Source organism: Panthera uncia, chromosome E3 (genome assembly GCF_023721935.1).
Source record: "Panthera uncia isolate 11264 chromosome E3, Puncia_PCG_1.0, whole genome shotgun sequence".
Taxonomy (NCBI): domain Eukaryota; kingdom Metazoa; phylum Chordata; class Mammalia; order Carnivora; family Felidae; genus Panthera; species Panthera uncia.
Window position 1 is genome coordinate 28,952,699 of NC_064815.1, and position 19,427 is coordinate 28,972,125.

Genomic DNA, 19,427 nt, shown 5'->3' on the forward strand with positions numbered 1-19,427 from the left:
GCAGAGAAGCCTCTCTACCCAAGGGAAGGCCAGGAGCTCCGCGTGAGAGTTCCACTTCAATGATCGGAGGCGACCAGTTTATTCTTACACCAGATCTAGGGCCCAAAAGGAAAGGACTCAGCTTGCGCAGGCATGCAGTGGGCCCGGCCACTACATACAATTCAGCTTCCCCAGAGAGCAGAAAAAGAAATAAGCAAGCAGACGAGACAGGCGACCCAAGTATTTTGAAAACATGACGCCAGATGCAAGGCCTTACCTACGGAAGGCTGGAGCCGCGACGGAGCTGGTAGTGAGATATTTGGTACTGAAAGTGTGAAAACTTCTGCTGGGGACTGGACAGACGGAGTGTCTTCTGCTGGTGGTGTGAAATCTATCTCATCATCAAAGTTATCTTCAAACTCCTAAAATAAGAGACGATCAGTGTTATATCTTATATAAACCAACGTGAGAACAAATATTAAGAATACATATGCTGACATCGGACATGAGAACATTGACTCACTCACTCGTTTGAAACATGCCGCCTTGGGTTTTTTCCCCCAATTTGCACCTACTTGAGTAAAAAGCGTATGTAATTGTGCTCTCCAACACCAAACGGCAGAATAAATAAGGTTTAATAAGTTATACATACTTTGTATTAAACTTTTCCAACTGAAAGCTTGAAGTTAAATGCAAAATTGTCTAAAATGACCACGGAACTTCAAGTGGAAACACTCTTCTGGTTTGAAATTTTGCTTTTAAGCTACCAGAGCTTAGGCTATTCTTTTTTCTTTATTATTCATTTTCACAGATCCCTTTGCACACGGAATCAAAACAGATTCATTTTATTATAAAACTACATGCTTATTTCTAATTGCATTAGAACTGTATTCTGCTATGATTTCAATCAAAATAGGGACAAAGACCCAAAAACGGTATTTTTGAGGAAGTCCTGTTTCTCTGCAAAGAGTAACGATGGGAAAATTACTAAGCTGTGTAGAAAAACCATCAGGACGTGAACGACGGTCAGTATGACACTGTGTAGCACATAAGTACCTTCAGCACACTAAGAACGTCTGGTTTTCTGAAGATGGCAACTTTAAAACCGAGGCTGCGCCCATACAGGTGTGAAAATCTTTTCAGTGACTCAGTCAGCAGAGAGCTGTCCTGACTCTTGCTCTTATCATTCCAGTGAGCTCAGTCCACCCTGGTGTCCATGTTAATTCCACATTCATACAGATGACAATCAAGGTCATTCACTCACTCAGATAATTAATGAATATCACCCCACCAAGCACCGTAACAGAAGCTGAGAATAATCTGTGAACAAGACCGTTGTCCTTTCCTCTAGAGAATATCCTTCTTTTCCTTTTCCTTTTCTGCCACCTCCCCTTGCTACCCCCACTAAGCCCCGGGAAGTTACAAGGGTCGATCTGTCTGATGGGACATGTATGACCTCACACGCGTGTGGGAGGACACTATTCTCACATATGTCACCTATGCTGTCAAATGCATTAGGACATTACCGCTGTTTTTAACGGGAGGGCGTAGGACCAGCGAGGTGCTGAAACTTCAATCTCTGAGGCACCTCTCAATGGAAGAGCTTTGCTCAATTTCCCCTCTGGACATTCCTAAAGCTTCTCTCGTTAAAAAAGACTTTTTATCCATCGCATCTACCTAAAAACAATGCCACTCAAAAGTCTGGCAGCAGCATGATGGACCATTAGGTAGCCGATGATTCTAGAGACGCAGAGAGGTAAAACAGCATAATAATAAAAATGGGGCTGGTGAGAAGACTGGGTCGCTTTTCTAGTTATGCCAGCAGCTGCCCAGATGCACTCAGGAAGTCGCTTCCTTTATCAGGCAGTAGCCTCCTGGCCTGTAGCGTGACTTCCAAGGGTCGAAGGTCTCTAACGCTGCAGTTCTAAATCTAAAGGCGTGGACACTTGTCTTCAGTCGGCTTACACAGCTGGAGAGGATCCTGTACACACTGTGGTCCCAGGGCCGCCTGTACCAGAACCACCTGGGGAAGCGGATAAAAACACTGCTTTGCAGAATCTACATCATAATGAACTCCCTGGGTCAACAGTGAGACCCAGTTGGGTCAGAAAAATCTAAGGCAAGAATGAGGCATTGTGACACGTGAGAGTAACTGGATTTTAGTTTCAGCAACACTGATCAGACTTTATCTTTGTCCCCAAAAGACAAGGCGTCTGTACACAGTCCCTCGGCAAGAATGATGGTCAAGGGACAGGTTCTCTGCCCACCACTGTGCACCCCCGCCCCCAACCATGTGGTAGTCGGCAAGTTCCCACGGAGGTGTCTATAGTGATTCCAGGACCTGGGGGCTAAAGCTGTGGATTACTTAAGCCCACACGTTTGGGGTAGAATCTTCTAAGAAAAATGGCCCGTGCTAGTCTTTTCCTGCAGCCTTCCTGGTGTGTAATGTTAGCATCAAGCCAAAAGGATAACACGTCTCCTCCTCTCTCGGGGCTGCCACCAGACTCAAGGTAAAGAAAACACAGAAACAGGGGTGAGGCTCTAGAAATAAGGCTGATGTGTCCACTAGCAGGAAGGTTTTAGCTAGAAGACAGCCCCGCCCCCCCCCCAATTTGAACCAGTGGCCCTCAGGGCCCCTGGGGACAGCTCCAGGACAACCAGCAGGGCTCCACAGAAAGATCATTTTCTCTCATGCATTCCTTTTGTTTCTCAAGTCTTCCTCTTTATCAAGTATTCCCCAGGCCCTAATGTACACCAGCAGGCACGTGGTAAGTTCCAGAGCAGGATATCCCAGCTGGTTTCTGGCAGATTCTACCCATCTGCAGCTACTACACCAGCCCTTCTATAGTGTCTCCCCCCCCCCCGCCACACACACACACCCCCCACCAGAATTTCTAATAGGTAGGATTCTTCTTTCTTCCCCTCAAAGAACTCGAGGGTTCAGGTAAAATGAAAGATGCGGTTTCTCATACACAAAACACACTGGGGCGTCCTTTGGCCTCAATAATTTTAACCACCACAAACTCACCAGCATGCTAAAGCTCAGGGGGAAAAAAAAACCAGCCTGCTCTTCCTTATAGGCTTTATAGCTAGTGAATTCAATCATACTTTATTCCTCACCTAGCGAAAATTAAACAGGCAAGTGGTTATTGTCAATGATGCTCTAAAGCAGGGTCAGCAAACTACAGCTGCTGGACCAAATCCAAACCACTTACTTTTGTAAATAAAGTTTTACTGGCACACAGCCACAACCATTTGGTTTCACCTTTCATATCTGTATCAATGTAGCGCTACAATGGCAGAGCTGAGAGCTGAGGAGCCTTGACAGAGGCCGTATGGTCCACAGTATTTACTATTTACAATGGCAGGATATATTTACTTCACAGCCCTTACAGAAAAAATTGGCCAGCCCCTGCGCCCAAGGGACTCCAATGATCAACGCATCAGAGGATGATTTTTAAATGTCCCCACCATCTGTGCTCACCTTGAAGTCTATTTCCGGGTCCTTACAGCAGGATACACAGTTTGCAACTAACACTATTAATATCATTAAACTGCACACAGACAGGATCACAAAAGAGGAGGAAACTTCTGCAGCAGGTGCCTCCCCTGGAAAGAGAAATAACTAATATTAACAAGACGGACATTCCAAGATCAACTGTACTTTGCAAACTTTACTTTGCAACTTTACTTTGCAAATCAACTTTACGTATCTTCCACCCAATATAAATGGGACCAAGAGTTAATAAAATAATGCCTAGATGCTCAAGATAAGGCAGATGATCAATCCAGGATAAGGAGTCAGGGTTTTAAAAAACAAAAAAAAAAACAACTGAATATGGAAATAACCTTAGATTTACGGAAGAGCTGCAGAGACCCTCTGAGCCCCACCACACACCCTTCACCCAGCTTCCACGGACATCAACACCTTGTGCCCCACAGCAGTCACCAAAGCGAAGCCGGTAACCTGGGGCCATACTACTAACTGAACTTTCAGCTTCATCCGGGTTTCACGGAGCGTTTCACAGCTTCTGCCGTTTCCTCTTTTTTTCCAGGCTCCAGCCCAGGCTCCCAGGGTTGTGCTTACTCATCTCACCCCCTCCGTGGTTCCTCAGTCTTCCCCCGGGTGTCACAGCCTGGACACCAGGGAAGAGCGTCGGTCAGCATTTTGTACAATGTTCCTCAGTCTGGGTGGCCTGATCCCTTCTGCCGGACTGACTAGACTGAGGTCACGGATACGTGGGAAGAATCTAGAATATCACAGGGCAAACCGCCCTTCTTGTCACATCACGTCACGAGCACACAGCACTGGCACAACTTCCTCCCAGTGACATGAACCCTCATCAAGCCACTTGGCCCAGGTGGCTTCTGCCAGGTGTCACCACTGAGAAGTTACCACTTTCCCCCTTTACATATTCCTTAAAAGTGGGTCACAAAGTCCACGGCACACTCACAGAGAAGAGGATTTAAGCTGCGCTCCTTGAAGGGAGGAACACTATAGAATCTACAGACATATGTCACCACTACCAAGGTAATTAATATTTGGGAGACACTTTGAGGCTGTGCAAATATCCTGTGTCTCCCTGAAGTTTTACACACTCATTTTCACATTTGCCATTGCGTCTTAACCTGCAGCAATCACCACCACAATGTTCTAATGGGTGATCGTCTATGGCCCTCATTCCTTCTACATTTACTACGTGGGATTCTTCCATAAGGAAGATCTGTCTCTTCTCCCTTAATTATTTGTCTGGTCCTTTATTTAGTTCGGACTCACAGATATTTATTTTCTATTCTTTGGGTTATAATCCATCATTAACATTATTTTATAGCTTGAAACATTGCAGCTTTGGCCCCTGGCAGCTTTTTCAAGTTGACTACTGGGTCTTTTGGACATGCCCCATCTTTTCTCCAACACCTCCTCATGGAAAGCTCCAGGCTTTTCTTCTATTTTCCCTACTCTCCAGCTTTAGAATCAGCCACTTCTCCAAGGAGCCTTGGTCATAATAAGAGCTTTCTACTAGAGCAGAGGTCTGCAAACTACAGCCTGGGGCCTGTTTTTTGCATGGGGGGGGGGGGGGGGATTCCAGCGTAGAATGACTTTTACATGTTTAAAGGAGTGTTTTTCAAAACAAAACAAAATGCAACTTTACTTTCAGCCAAGAATTATCTGGAAAACATCCTATTCAACCAGAGCTATTCTGAAGCTCTTCTTTTGCCCAGTGGTGTTTGAATAAGAAATAAACTACCCCCGCTCCGCCTACTTTTTGGAGATATAACTGACATACGACACATAAGTTCAATGTCCCAGTGCACCGAGGGGAAAGCAGGGACACAAGTTAAGGAACAATGTCACCATTTTCCTGAAGTGAACCTAGAGCACCTGAAGAAAACAAAAACTAACCCAAACTCCTATGTGAGCAAAACACGTTCTTGAATATAAAAATGACCTCGGCGAAGAGCAGAGGAGTCTGAAATCAACTGCACACAGAACCCAATGCCTTGCCAATAACAAGAGGTCCCTCTGTGAAGGGACAAGGCTGAAACCCACATTGTTCCACGTGGGGCTCAGGCTGGCTGAAGCCTTGCTCAAGTCTGCACTTAAAAATAACAGTTAACCAAAGGTTGCTAAGGATCTGCAAGTTCTAAACCAATAAAAATCTAAAAGAGGAAAATCCACACTTCAGACACAGAAAGTAACTCGGAGATTCCTCTCGAAGTCCAGTGTCACAGAGGGCAAGAACTCCCTAACCAGACACCTGTGCGCGTGTGGACAGCTAAGTGCGGGGTGGACCCCGAGAGCCAGCTCTCTGTGAACCGCGACCTGGAAGGAGGGGACTTCCTCTCTCTCTCTCTCCTGGCAGCTACCTGCTCTCTCATCCCACCGGGCCTCGGCTTCCCACTGGTATTCATTCTTACAACCTTGTTGCACTCCCCTGACTCATATAATAACGATTAAATATGACTCCTGAGGCTTATACAGCAAAGCACTTTCATATACACTGCATCTTATTGATTTTTTTTAACATGCAGTTTTTGTCCAACCACATCTTAACATGGGGCATCTTGCACAGGAAAGCAAGCTGGTTTACACTGGCATTTGTTTCTTAATGGCATAAAAATAAGGGTGTGTCATAATCCAACGTTATCTGAGATTTGATGAAATATAACACAATTCCACTCAATCGTCACAACATCTCTGAGGGAATTCGATCTGTTCCACATCATACATGAGGACAATGACAAGGCCAAAACACTAAGTGGGAAAGCGGCAGGGCCAGACTCTGGGTTCAGGGGTGGTGAGAATAAGTCCCCCTTGCTTCCCTGGCTACCACATTGTTTTGCCTCAAGGAGGCTGACTTTTAATTCTTGAAAACAGCCTAACCTAAGTACTGTGAACCAAAGTCCATCGTTGCTGATTAAAAGTTCATACTTCTGGGACTCTCCTCCAAACTCCCCAAGTGGATATTAGTTTTTTCCTCTTTTTTCACCCACAATTTTTTATGATCACATACTATCTATTTATTGTACAATTTGATCAGAACTGCCTGAAGGCCAGCTCAATTATCTGATTCACAAAACTGTCTTCTGTGAGTCACCAGGTAGGCATGAAAAGCCAGACTCCTGCTAAAAATAAATAGGTATGAGTTTTGCCCTACCTCGATAACGATAACGTACTTATTTCTGCTAAGACACTGCAGGGGTGTCTGCTCCCCAGCACTCAGATTTCTTCCATTTACATGAGGTTTATTCAACCACAGTGTCCACCAGAGCCACGGAAAGGCCTCTACAAACTAATGCTCAAGAGGAAATGTTTGCAGCTGTACCACTTTTAAAAAGTACTTTATTGGGGCGCCTGGGTGGCGCAGTCGGTTAAGCGTCCGACTTCAGCCAGGTCACGATCTCGCGGTCCGTGAGTTCGAGCCCCGCGTCAGGCTCTGGGCTGATGGCTCGGAGCCTGGAGCCTGTTTCCGATTCTGTGTCTCCCTCTCTCTCTGCCCCTCCCCCGTTCATGCTCTGTCTCTCTCTGTCCCAAAAAATAAATAAAAAACGTTGAAAAAAAAATTTAAAAATAAAAAGTACTTTATTTACTGAATTTTTAATTAGTCCAAAGAATTGTGCTAAAAAAAAAAAAGAAAGAAAAGAAAAACAAAAAACAAAACAAAACAAAACACCTCTACATACCAACGAAGGAAACACTTCCATAAAATGAAGAAATCAAACCAACCTGTGACAGGCTGGAAGGTCAGGTGGGTTTGCACAAACCACGGAGAGGAAGTAAATTCTGGTTGTGGGGAACTACAACTAAAATCCCCGAGCCCCAGTGGTTCAAACTACAAACTGAGCCCCGGAAGGTTCCTGATTGCAACTGCTGTAGTAGGAAACTACGAAGAAAGATGGCTTTCCTTCAACAGTCTGGGCCTGCAGCGTTCAGAAATGCATAAAGCAAACCGATATCCTACTACAGCAAATCGATAACCACAGGAGCATCTCCCCACTTTTAGGCTGCTTTCCCAATCACGAACCGAGAACAAGGATAATTAGAGGTTTGGAGTAGTATGCTTCCCCAAGACACTGATTAAAAAAATAATTGGCATCTCTAAAGCACGTTCTGTGAGTTATCCTTGTACAGTTTTTAGACCATTTTAATAGATATCTGGTACTTGATTTAATAAAGCAGAAAACCTGAGAAACTCTAAGAAGTGGGTACACATTATCTGTTTTATAGACAGGTAATTTGGAGAATGCAATTTCTCGGCAATGACTCCGAGGTAAGTCAGGAGGACTACCTGATTATTAATTCAACTATTATAAATCCCTGCCCAGAACCTCGATCAGAACTTGAACACACATGTAATTAACGGAAGAGTTACTTGTGAATCCATTTTTGGATTAAATAAAAAAATGTTTAAGGTCCACAGATAAAAACAAGTGATGATATGTGCAAATCCATTAGGGACTGAAAATGCTGATATTTTAATTTTGTTATTCCTTCTTCAGGCACTAGCTGACACACTTTTACAGAGAAATTTCCTCGTTATTTACTAGTTTGCTTATCCAGAGGTAAATTCAAACCCTCTAATCCCAGGACTGGTTCCTTTGGCCACCACCACTCCCCATTCTGAAGCTATGTAAGAATGGTGTTTACATTTTTAAATAGTTGTTAAAGAAAAAAAAAAAAAGAATATTTCATGAATGTGACATTTTAGACCAATAGCTAAATGCAAAGAGAGACAACAACCAGATATTATGTGCCTTCTGATGGGAAAATACCAGCTTATATCCGACCAACCCTCTAGACCTAAATACCAATTTATAGGAAATAAAGAGAATCATGGAACATACACACAATACCACCACCAGAATTTAATCAGCGAAGCAAGGGTACAAGAAACGCTAAAGAGGAAGAACTGTGTTGAGGGAGACGGCGAAGAGACCGAAAGAGATTTGAAAAGACGTAGCAACCAACTGCACTGTATGGGTGTCATCTGAATCATGATTCACACTCAAAAAAATCATGACACTTGAGACAACTGGAAATGTGAACACTGGTAATTGACCATATTAAGGAAGTATGACTCATTTCTCCTAGGAGTGATAATAATAATGTGATTATGTTTTTAAAAGGAGTCCTTACCTTTTACAGATAGTGACCTAGTTAAAGATGTCCGGAGCTTGCTTCCAAACAGGAACAGTACGAGGGGACTGAAAGCAATGGGGCTAGCATGGAAAAGACAGCCAGGAGCCTGAGTGAAAGCCCTGGGGAAGTCAGTATGGCAATGTCTGTCTAGTCTTGCACAGATCTGTATGTCTGAAGTCTTCCATTTGTTAAGCAATTTCTTCACATCCACTAAAATATGAAGTTTAAGCAGAGGGGCGAACTAGATACAACAGCTTGCAATCTGTACTCCTGTGTATCAGCTTGCTAGAGCTGCTGTAACAAAGTATCAAAACTAGGGGACTTAACCAATCCTGGAGGCTACAAGTGCAACATCAAGGTGCCAGCAGGTCTGGTCCCTCCTGTGGGCTGTGTGGAAGGATGCGCTCCGGCCACTCTCCTGCCTTCTGGGAGACGGCCGTCTTCCCCCTGCATCTCCTCCCATGGTCTTCCCTCTGGATCCGTCCCCGTGTCCAAATTTCCCTTCTTTATAAAGACGCGGTCGTGTGGGATTAGGGCCTAATAACCTAATTTTAACTCGATTACCTCTGTAAAAGCCCGATCCCCAAACAGGGTCACACTGAGGTAACGGGGGTTAGGATGTCAACATATGAATTTGAGTCGGGGTGGGGAGGGGGGAATACAATTCAAAACCAATTCTATGATGCACGTTTGAATGAAAACAAGAAAAAAACAAAAACCAACAGCTCAGAACAGCGTGTACACAATGCTACCCCTGGGGAACAGTGGTCACCAACAGGGAAGGAAACCGGGTGGCTGGGGGATGAGGAGGCGCCCTTACATCCCTTTACATTCTTGAATTTTGTACTGGGTTTTCCCAGTTTTCTTTAGCCTGCCGTCCAAACTCCTTAACAGGCCCCAATATCACTCATGGTCGGCGACCACCTGCCCTCCACACCGGGCTCTCATCACCTCGAACTCCCTCCCTGCATCTCGTTTCATCTGCCACGAGCCTCTCACAGTCCTTCCAGGCAGGCCCTCTGCCCCTTTGGAGTCTGCAAATTCACATTCTCCCGGACCGGGAAGCTCCCGCACTGACAGCACGGACGGCCTCCCTCCACTGGTTCATCGTCACCACTCAGCTCTCAACTTGGAAACCGCCCCAAGGCCCCACAGGTTAGAGTGCCCGCCTCTGGAGCCCCCAGCACGCTGTTCGGTCCACCGCAGGGTTTATCACACCGTGTATTTTAAATGCCCAAACGTCCTCCCCGCGAGACTGCAAGCTCAACGGGGTCAGTGACCAGGACTGGACACTCCGGCAATGACTCCAGGGCCCAGGACAGAGAGCCTGGCACTCAGTCAGAAGGGGGAGGGGGTGGAGTCAGAAAGATGGCAACTGAGGGGCCGGAGAAAAGGAGGGAAGACGGAGAGAGAAATCCACAATTCGTCTACTGGTTACCAGAAGAAACATGCTTTCAGGGTCAAACAAGGAAGATTATAAAAGCAGCATTCCTTCGACAATTTTATGCTCTTATCTGGCAAAGATTTTCCTCCCATTACTAGTCACAGTCCAACCGACACCAGCACCGTGTCGGGGTGGTTCTGACCCTTCCCACTATTAATAGTTTACCACTTACTGCCCAGGTCACAGACAACTCCCACATGCTTTATTTACCCGTTTTGCAACTCATGTTTAGGAGCATCACTATTTTCTTTAAGGAGTAAGTTTTCTCAAAAAGTGGATCTCCCCCTACTTATGTTCTCCTGTGATAACGAGTATTTATTCACACCTGTGCCCTCCACACACTTCATTTTGCTGGAAGCTGTCCGGGCAGAGTCACTCTGCCAGCAAGACAGGACTTGAAAGGTGCCCTCTCCTCCCTCCACAGGAGCCCCCACCAGGAGGTGCTGGCCTGGGCGGGGGGTGGGGGTGGGGGGAGACCAGCACATGAGCAGGGCTCCACTCCCAAACTGGTGAGAGAAGGAGGAAAAGGAAAAAAAAAAAAAAAAAAAAGGAATCCTGACAGATGCCTTCTAAGATAGGACACTAAATTTGCTTTGGGGGCGCCTGGGTGGCTCAGTCGGTTGAGCATCGGACTTTGGCTCAGGTCACGATCTCACAGTCCCTGAGTTCGAGCCCCGTGTTGGGCTCTGTGCTGACAGCTCGGAGCCTGGAGCCTGCTTTGGATTCTGTGTCTCCCTCTCTCTCTGCCCCTCCCCCGCTCATGCTCGCTCTCGCTCGCTCTCTCTCTCTCTCTCTCCTTCAAAAATAAAAACATTTTTAAAAAATTTAAAAAAAATTTGCTTTAGTCTCAACACTGTGTATTAATGTGCCCAGGCCACCATTACAAGCCACTGCACACCCGGCGGTTTAAACAGAAATCCACGGTCTCACGGCTCTGGAGGCTGCAAGTCCAAGATCAAGATGTGGCAGGGTTGGTCTCTTTTGAGGCCCTTCTCCTTGGCCTGCAGATGACAGCTGTCTTCTCTGTGCCTTCACGTGGTCTTTCTGTTTGTGCACCCTTGGTACCTCTGCCTGTGTTCGAATTTCCTCCTCTTATGAGGACACCAGTTGTCCTGGATTAGCAACTAAGGAGCTAATGGCCTCGTTTTAACCTATTCACTTGTTTAAAGACTTTACCTCCAAACACCATCACCTTCCAAGGGACTGGAGGTGGGCTGGGTTTGAACCAGGACTCAACGTGGCCCATAACGCTGTACGTTTACTAATTTAGGAACAGCATCCCCACTGGCAGGGGAACCATCTTGGGCAGCACATGCTGCCTTCCTCCCTGGGTCCCAGGACCGGGGAAGCAAGCACCGCATGTGTGTGTCACTCTGTCGTTTTCTCTTTTCTCTACCCTCTGGCCTCTGGAAATTCACATGAGAGATTTTAGCGGCTACTTAACAAGTAAAACCGCTCGCTTGCCACTGGGCTGACTAGACAAAGGGAGCTCAGTACAACTCAGGGAAGCTAAGGACCAGCCATCTTCCAAACTGGTCCTGACACAAAGTCCACTTCTAAACACATAGTTTTGGCTTTTTTTTTTTTCCCCTTTTTTCTGTAAGGGTAGGACCAATAATTGGACCTTTTCCAGTATTCTGACAAGTAGCTTCACATCCTGGAGACTTAGGAAAATGAACCATCATCATACTACTTGGGGGAAGAAATTCAGACGATCACCGCAGATCACGTATTTCTACTTAACAACTCAAAATGACAAACCCATCTATCATAAAGGTTTCCTTGCACAGAATCTTGAGTCACTAAATGTTTTCCTTGCCTCCTAGTATAACACTACATCTCTTTATAATAACATTAAATAATCTAGAACCTCCCTAATGTAATCTAATATTAGGAGAAAACAAAGCATAGCGCTAAATACACTCAACCACACACAACAGTAAAGAGTGCATTGATCTAGTTGATGAATCAGAGATTCCACAAAGACCCCGAAGCCAGAATATCAACAGCCTAGAAAAACATATCGTGCTGTGTCCTAATCACAGACAGTGAAGTGTTCTTTTTGTTCGAAGACGATTTTCAAGGTCAGCCAACCCAACCGTTCTCTCGTACTTGCAGAAAGGTTACATAATTTGAGTGCTGACTGAATACCTGTGAACACGATCATTTTATGTGACGTTGCTGTTTCTCTTTGCCTATTCCATCAGATGGTTATCAAAGATTCATTCCATTCCAATTTTTTTTAATTTTTTTTTTAACGTTTATTCATTTTAGAGACAGAGAGAGACAGAGCATGAATGGGGGAAGGTCAGAGAGAGAGGGAGACACAGAATCTGAAACAGGCTTCAGGCTCTGAGCTGTCAGCAAAGAGCCCGACGCGGGGCTCGAACTCATGGACTGCGAGATCGTGACCTGAGCCGAAGTCGGTCGCCCAACCGACTGAGCCACCCAGGCGCCCCAATTCCATTCCAATTTTAAAAACACTAACTAGGACGGAGACTACCACAGAAGAGCTAATCTAACATGGTAACTGCCCGGCCAAAGCAATGTCAGGTTTACAGAACTCTGTCAGACTACAGTGCTCCTATGCCCAGGGAAAAAATGGCAGGGATGATATTTTATGAACTACAATCTTAACTAAGTTGATGGCACAGTTCGGTCGTGGAGCAATCCACAGTGCTCAGATGTCTGTAACAGCACTGAATCAGGATCTTTCTGCAGTCCAGGAAGGCAGCTCAGGAATAGGCAGCATCTGGTTCCACAAGTAGAAACTCAAGGCCAGCCTCCCAGGGCTTCTTCCCCCATAAGTGGTCACTTCAGTGTACCACTAATATCCAGGGGAAAGAACATTGTGTCTTTCCATAGGCCTTCCCTCTGAAATCTGTAGAAATGCACAGGTAGTCAATGGCAGTACTGGATTCACGGCACTCAGCCAATACAATTTCTGCACGATAGGATCCACGGACGGGAGAGAACCTCAATGTGTGTTCCTCACTTCCCAGGTAGGGCAGGCCCTAAATATGCTAGAAAAACAAGTCTACCTTCTTCTTTAAGTTTTCCTATAGGACTTTGATATAGAGTTTATGGTCTCAGAAACTTTCTAGCTTCCTACGGTCTCACTGAAATTCTTGCTAATATGATTGAATTGTATTCTTACTTAGGCAATGTGTCTTTCTTTCTCTTACTTTCTCTCTTTCCTTCTGTATGTATGTATGTATGTATGTATTTAGAGACCACAAGTGGGGGAGAGGGACAGAGGGAGAATGAATTTAAATAAACTTAGGGGCACCTGGGTGGCTCAGTCGGTTAAGCGTCCGACTTCGGCTCAGGTCATGATCTCGTGGTCCGTGAGTTCGAGCCCCACATCGGGGTCTGTGCTGACAGCTCAGAGCCTGGAGCCTGGTTTGGATTCTGTGTCTCCCGCTCTCTCTGACCCTCCCCATTCATTCTCTGTCTCAAAAATAAATAAACGTTAAAAAATTTTTTTAAAACAAAAATCTTTTTAAGCCAAAAATATTTTTATCACCTTTAATTAAACAGTACAACTTCATTTCATAGGTGGAAACTAAATTGTTATTCTTACAAATTGTTTTTTAAAAAGTTAAATATGAATATGGACACTGAGCCTCATTATATACAAGCCAGAACTTCAGTTTCCTAATTTTCAATAAGGAATTATCTTTAGTAGTTCAAGGATCTTCTATATGACAACTATGGTTAAGTTTCATCTCCGCATTTTCAGACAGCGAACAGAAACGGATATCCAGAGGAGAAACGATCGGAAATAGTCTCTGCGTGCACACCACACAAAGCAGTGTTCCAAGGGTACAAAGCAGAGCACTTGGTGAACAGGGTGGTCTGGCGGGTAGGGTCCCTCATCAGGATAGGTCTGCCACTGAGTGACTGCTGGGACTGAACTCACCACACAGAATGGCCCTGAGCCTCAGCGCCTTCACCTGTAAAGTGGCCGGTCAGCTTTAAAACTCTCTGTACAAGGATTCATCATTCTAAAATTGTATGAGTCTACCAAGTGCCTGTATGGATAATACTGGAAATCAGATCTTTTATTAAAGTTAACTGTACTTTTCTTAAAGAAAATGAAGTTCAATTACAGGTTTTGGGACCATACCCAGGCAGCAGGCTTCTGATGCAGCAGTCCCGGGGGACTATTTTGGTTAAGTTTGTTGTTTTTCAGTGTCTCACCAGCAATCAGTGTCCTGGTGTTGCGTTTTAATAATAGTCTGAAGTCAGAGTCAAGTGGGGTTCTGCGCTGTGACGGGCAGGCTGCATCCTTGGAAAGTAACCGTTGCTGCTGACACAGAACCATCCTACACAGGCACACTGCCAGGTGGAACCAGGAAGAGGCATTTTTTTTTTCCTTGTGAAAGGAACACAGGCTGAATTTACCGGGGATTTGGGGAAGAAACTGCAACATGAAAAATACTTCAAACTTAGTGGCTTATCTGAGAGGCAACCAATAGACCACAAGACTGGTTTTGCAATAAAAAGCTGAAACTACAAAATTTTACAATTGCTCACTGGTTAAAGTAGTAATTGTAAATGTGCAAAATGATTGCACAACTCATCCTCCTCTACCTTCTAAGTCCAAGATGCCTTAGAGATTTACTTCCTATAATTAAAGGTTGCAATGATATCATGTCAAACCCAAGTCTCCCATGCACTAGAGCAAGCAAGAGAAAAGGCCGTTTTCGGGATGGACTTTAAACATGGGCCTCAGAAAGGAAAAAAAAACCATGAGCCTTTAAAAAATTAAATAATAGTGTTTTCACTATGGGATACCAGCAGCTTCCCTCCCAAAACTCACTATGGCAGGGGCGCCTGGGCAGCTCAGTCGGTTAAGCATCCGGCTCTTGATTTCAGCTCAGGTCACTATCTCACAGTTCATGAGATCGAGCCCCATGTTGGGCTCCAGGCTGAGCGTGGAGCCTGCTTGGGATTCTCTCTCTCCCTCTGCCCCTACCCTGCTCTCTCTCAAAATAAATAAACTTAAAAAAAAAATCACTGTCGTAGATGTCTGTAACTAAATTCTCTTCTCCCATCCAAGGCACACACGTGTTGCCAAAAACAAGTCCTGAATTATCTGTACTAGTATGTGAGCCTAGGATGTTCTTAATCAAACTGCACCCATTATACAATCATTACAATGTAGCAGTTTCAGAGATTAAACAGTGTACTTTCTTTAGCTCATCATAAGACTATTCTGTACATGCCAATACATCCACAGCAAATATACAAAAATATATCAACGGGCTTAAAAAAAAGTACTTGTGGGAAGATATGAAATAGGCTACAAATCCCAGGCTATTCTAAAATAAGCCAGCTCAGAAAAATAAACTTTTTGAAAGCAAGACGTTAATGACATGATATTATCCTGGAAAGAAACGGCCCTGTGAGTTACTGAATAGGTCATGAATCCGGGGCTCTCACACTGCCGTGCGCACGTCTCACCTGGGGAATCAGGAATGTCCCTGCGTTACGCCTGCTCTCGCTTCATTTCCTTGCTAATCTGAGCTCAGGCGGGAAGAACCCTGGGCAGTCCAGGGCTGGCATGTTTACACCACGAGGCTCTCGGCTCACAACACTGGCATCTGACTGTCAGGCTTCCAGCTCGCAGTTTTTACTCGTTATTTATACGAGATATTTATAAAACGTAAAGAGGTTATTATTTATACTGACTTCCAGAGAGGGACTGAAATTAAAAAAAAAAAAAAAAGCCATTTAGAGCTGTGACTGTGTTCTGCCCTGCAGTGTTTAAATTCCTTTGTGGTTATCGCATACCTACTTTTCACAGGAAGCTTCTTCAGAACAATATTCATGTGCTGTGGTCAGGAGCAGAAGTCTCTTCAGAATTCAGGTGTTGACATTAATTTTTAAAATTTAAATTGTTCTTCCTTCCTTGAGTCTCACTAGTCACCCAAGCCAGCAGATTTCTATCAAATAAGTGATTGGCTCGGCGGGTTGAGCGTCCAACTCTTGATTTTGGCTCGGGTTGTGATCTCGAGGTTCATGGGACTGAGCCCCACATCAGGCTCTATGCTGATAGCGCGGAGCCTATTTGGGATTCTCTCTCCCCCCGCCCCCGCCCCTCCCCTGCTCATGTGGAGACTGGAAGAAAAAGGAACTTCAAAGTGGAGAAAGTTGACAACAGGTGATCACAGCCAGGTGGTGAAGTGACCGGTCATGTTGAAAGCATGTACCCTTGACAGGACGTGATTAGAATGGCACTTTATCTCTGTGGTCTTCCTCCCAAAAACAGCTGACCCCGGTCTAACCAACGAGAAAAACATCAAACTCCTCAAGAACTGTCAAGATCACTGAAACAGGAGAACATACCAACGAAGCCCGAGGAGACAGGACATTAAATGGAATGTGGTATCCCGCACCGAAAAGGGACATCAGGGAAACACTACAGAAACACGAACAAAGTATGGACTTCAGTTGATACTAATGAATTATTAGTAGTGGCTCCTTAGCTGTGACAAGTGTACCACACTGATGTAAGACGTTACCAAGAGGGAAAACCCTGCCTATGCGGGAACTCTTTGTACTATCTTTGCAACTTTTCTGTAACTCTAAAATTGTTCTAGGGGCGCCTGGGTGGCTCAGTGTGTTGAGCATCCAACTTCGGCTGAGATCGTGATCCCGTGGCTCGGGAGTTCGAGCCCCACATCAGGCTTGCTGCTGTCAGCACAGAGCCCCCTGGGACCCTTTGTCCCTCTCTCTCTGTGCCTCCCCCACTTGCGCTCTCTCAAAAATAAATAAAAAACGTCTTAAAATATACTAAAAAAATAAAATTGTTCTAAAAGATAAGGTTTATTATTAAAAATAAGGCCACTATAAATGGCCTTGTTCCAGGCAACGGGCTGTGGGCTGTGGCCGGATGAAAAGCAAAGTTTGCGGGAGCGTGAGAGGCTCTAGGCTGACATCCTCTGCTTCTGGCTCCCACACTCTCTGGAGTACTGGTCTGCAATCTTCGTTCCCCAGCACCGTCTTCACCAACCTCACACGCAACCTTTGAGCGTCCACGGCCTGTGATCATGCAGATACTGGAAACACCAAGGATGCAGGACACAGTCCTTGCAGTCCTGGTAAAGAGACGGGACTTGAAGAAACAGGTGGCAGCTGCTAAATGCAAACGGGAGACTGGGACAGGCAACCCAAACCTCTTCCGGTCACAGAGCCCGTCGGTGAAGTTTCTTCACATTCCTTCCACTTCATGTGCATTGATTCACAAACCATAAAACGTGTTAGTGTGCCAATATATTCTGTACCTTTAAAAGTCACGTATGCCAACATTTTTAAAGGATGAAACGAAAACTAAAGGCTGAAGCTCCAAAGTTTCCGTCCCGCACCCCATGGAACATCATGTCCCACAAGTAAACACTTCTAGTGGGAGGTCACTGGTGGAAGAAAGCTCTGGGGTCTGGGCGAGGTCTTGGTAGGGCACTGGGGCTGCAAAGAGGTGAGAAGAACTGAAAGAAAAAGACGACAGCACACAGAGGTGCTAGGAAGAGCCAGACTACCGCAGACAGAATATATATGGTGAGCTGGGAGAGAGGAATTCGCACAGAATAACCTGCAAACGAAAGCAGACTAACTTAGCTCTTAAAGTGCCATGAAAGCCAGAGCGTGGGGGCAGGCAGGGACCGCCGATGCCCCGCCAGGCGCATGACCTTTGCTGACCGATGCTTCCCAAACTGGGGTCAGATGCTGCAGGCCAGGGGCTACCCTAGCCACACCACAGCACAGGGTTTCAGCGTACCTGAAATCGATGGTAATTTAAGCCTTTTCCACAAACATATACTACACAGTAAAATGCAAAATCCGCCAAATTGTCAAAAGCAAAAGGTGTCAACACCATGCCCCAAGCCCCAGGAGGGTGGAAGTGTACAAAGTCACTCTTTTGCAGTCGGGGGGGACTGCAGAGCACTGGTCTGGATGAGGATGAGCCCAGTGAGACCTTGAGAGGTGAGGCACTCCCCATGTTGTGGTTTTGGGCACCTGGCGTATTTGGTGTTAACAATTCTAATTTCGCCCATTTGAATCACAATAAAGTCAAATGAAATTTCGAATCTCTGCCTTATACTAACCATTGGGGGAAAAAACACCTTTTTAAAAAAATACTGAGGTTATTTTTCTGATAGGCCTGTTCTTTGTGGCAAATAACTGTAATGCCGAGGCATGGTTCCAAATTAGTCACTTGCTAACAATTTAAAAATACTTCACTCCAATATTTTGCTGTGACACACTGATTTTACCATATTTCCTCAGCTTTCTCTTACAGCGTCTTCATATGAAGATTTACAGAAAAGTTGAGAATCTAATCTAAAAAAGACCCTAGATGTAGCAATCTGTTTTAGACCAGGAGTGATTGTACAACTTTTCCTCTAATCTTTCCTCCCTCGTCCCTGAGTAATGAATAAACCTTTTAAGGGGCACCTTGGCTGGCTCAGTTGAGGGAGTGTGAAGCTCTGGGTCTCAGGGTCATGGGCTTGAGCCCCATGTTAGGTGCGGATTCCTTTAATAAACTTTAAAGAAATAAAATAAACTTTTTTAGGAAGAGTAAAACACAGCTAGAAGGCTACAAAAATACAGGGTGCCTGGATGGCTCAGTCAGGTAAGCACCTGACTTCAGCTCAGGTCGTGATCTCCCGGTTTGTGTGTTCAAGCCTCGAATCATGCTGACTGTGCAGAGCCTGCTTGGGATATTCTCTCTCTCTCTCTCTCTCTCTCTCTCTCTTCCTTGTTTTCTCTCTCTCTTGAAATAAATAAGCTTAAAAAAAAAAAAAGACTACAAAAATACATGATTTTAAAAGACAGAGAGGAAGCAACTCAGTCACAGTCATCTCTCCAAATGACATTTTCTAAGGGAAGGTCTCAGCCCTGTGGTGGTTCTACAGCTTAACGGGCTGTCTTCAGGGACGCTTTGTGGGAGTATACATTTTGTTTGGGATCAACTCAACCTCCACTGCCTGCAGTTCCTTTAAGTACATTAAAACCAGAAACTGTTCACGTGCAAGAGCTTTAATTATCTTGACATTTAAAAACGGGTTTATTACATAAAAGTGGGCTAATCCAGATCATCTTAAATAAGTCAGACTTCTCTGTAAAGGATCTCTTCCTCACCCATCACACAGCAAATTATTTTAAGTAACAAAGGTTTTTAAATTCAGTAAATTCTAGGCATGCCATAAGCAGCTACCACGGTGAGTTCCTTCTTGGAACCATACCACTCACCATTAGCTGATGCCACGGTAACCCACCAATTTTACAAGGAAATCTGAAGCAATGAAGACGCCTAACGTGGCCGACATGGCACACCAGCATGATGCGACTTCACCC

The 19,427-nt window shown here is 45.0% G+C and overlaps 1 protein-coding gene across 3 annotated transcripts in view; it reads right to left on the bottom strand.

The window, feature by feature from the left end:
* Positions 1-19,427, bottom strand: part of LMTK2 (lemur tyrosine kinase 2) — a 78,688-nt gene that overhangs the window by 53,045 nt on the left and 6,216 nt on the right. For all 3 annotated transcript variants that reach the window (XM_049638908.1, XM_049638907.1, XM_049638906.1), the window contains exons 2-3: positions 3,464-3,588; positions 257-401 (exon numbers count right to left, since the gene is read on the bottom strand). In XM_049638908.1, coding sequence (XP_049494865.1) covers positions 257-401; positions 3,464-3,588 — 270 coding nt within the window. The remainder of the gene's footprint in view (positions 1-256; positions 402-3,463; positions 3,589-19,427) is intronic.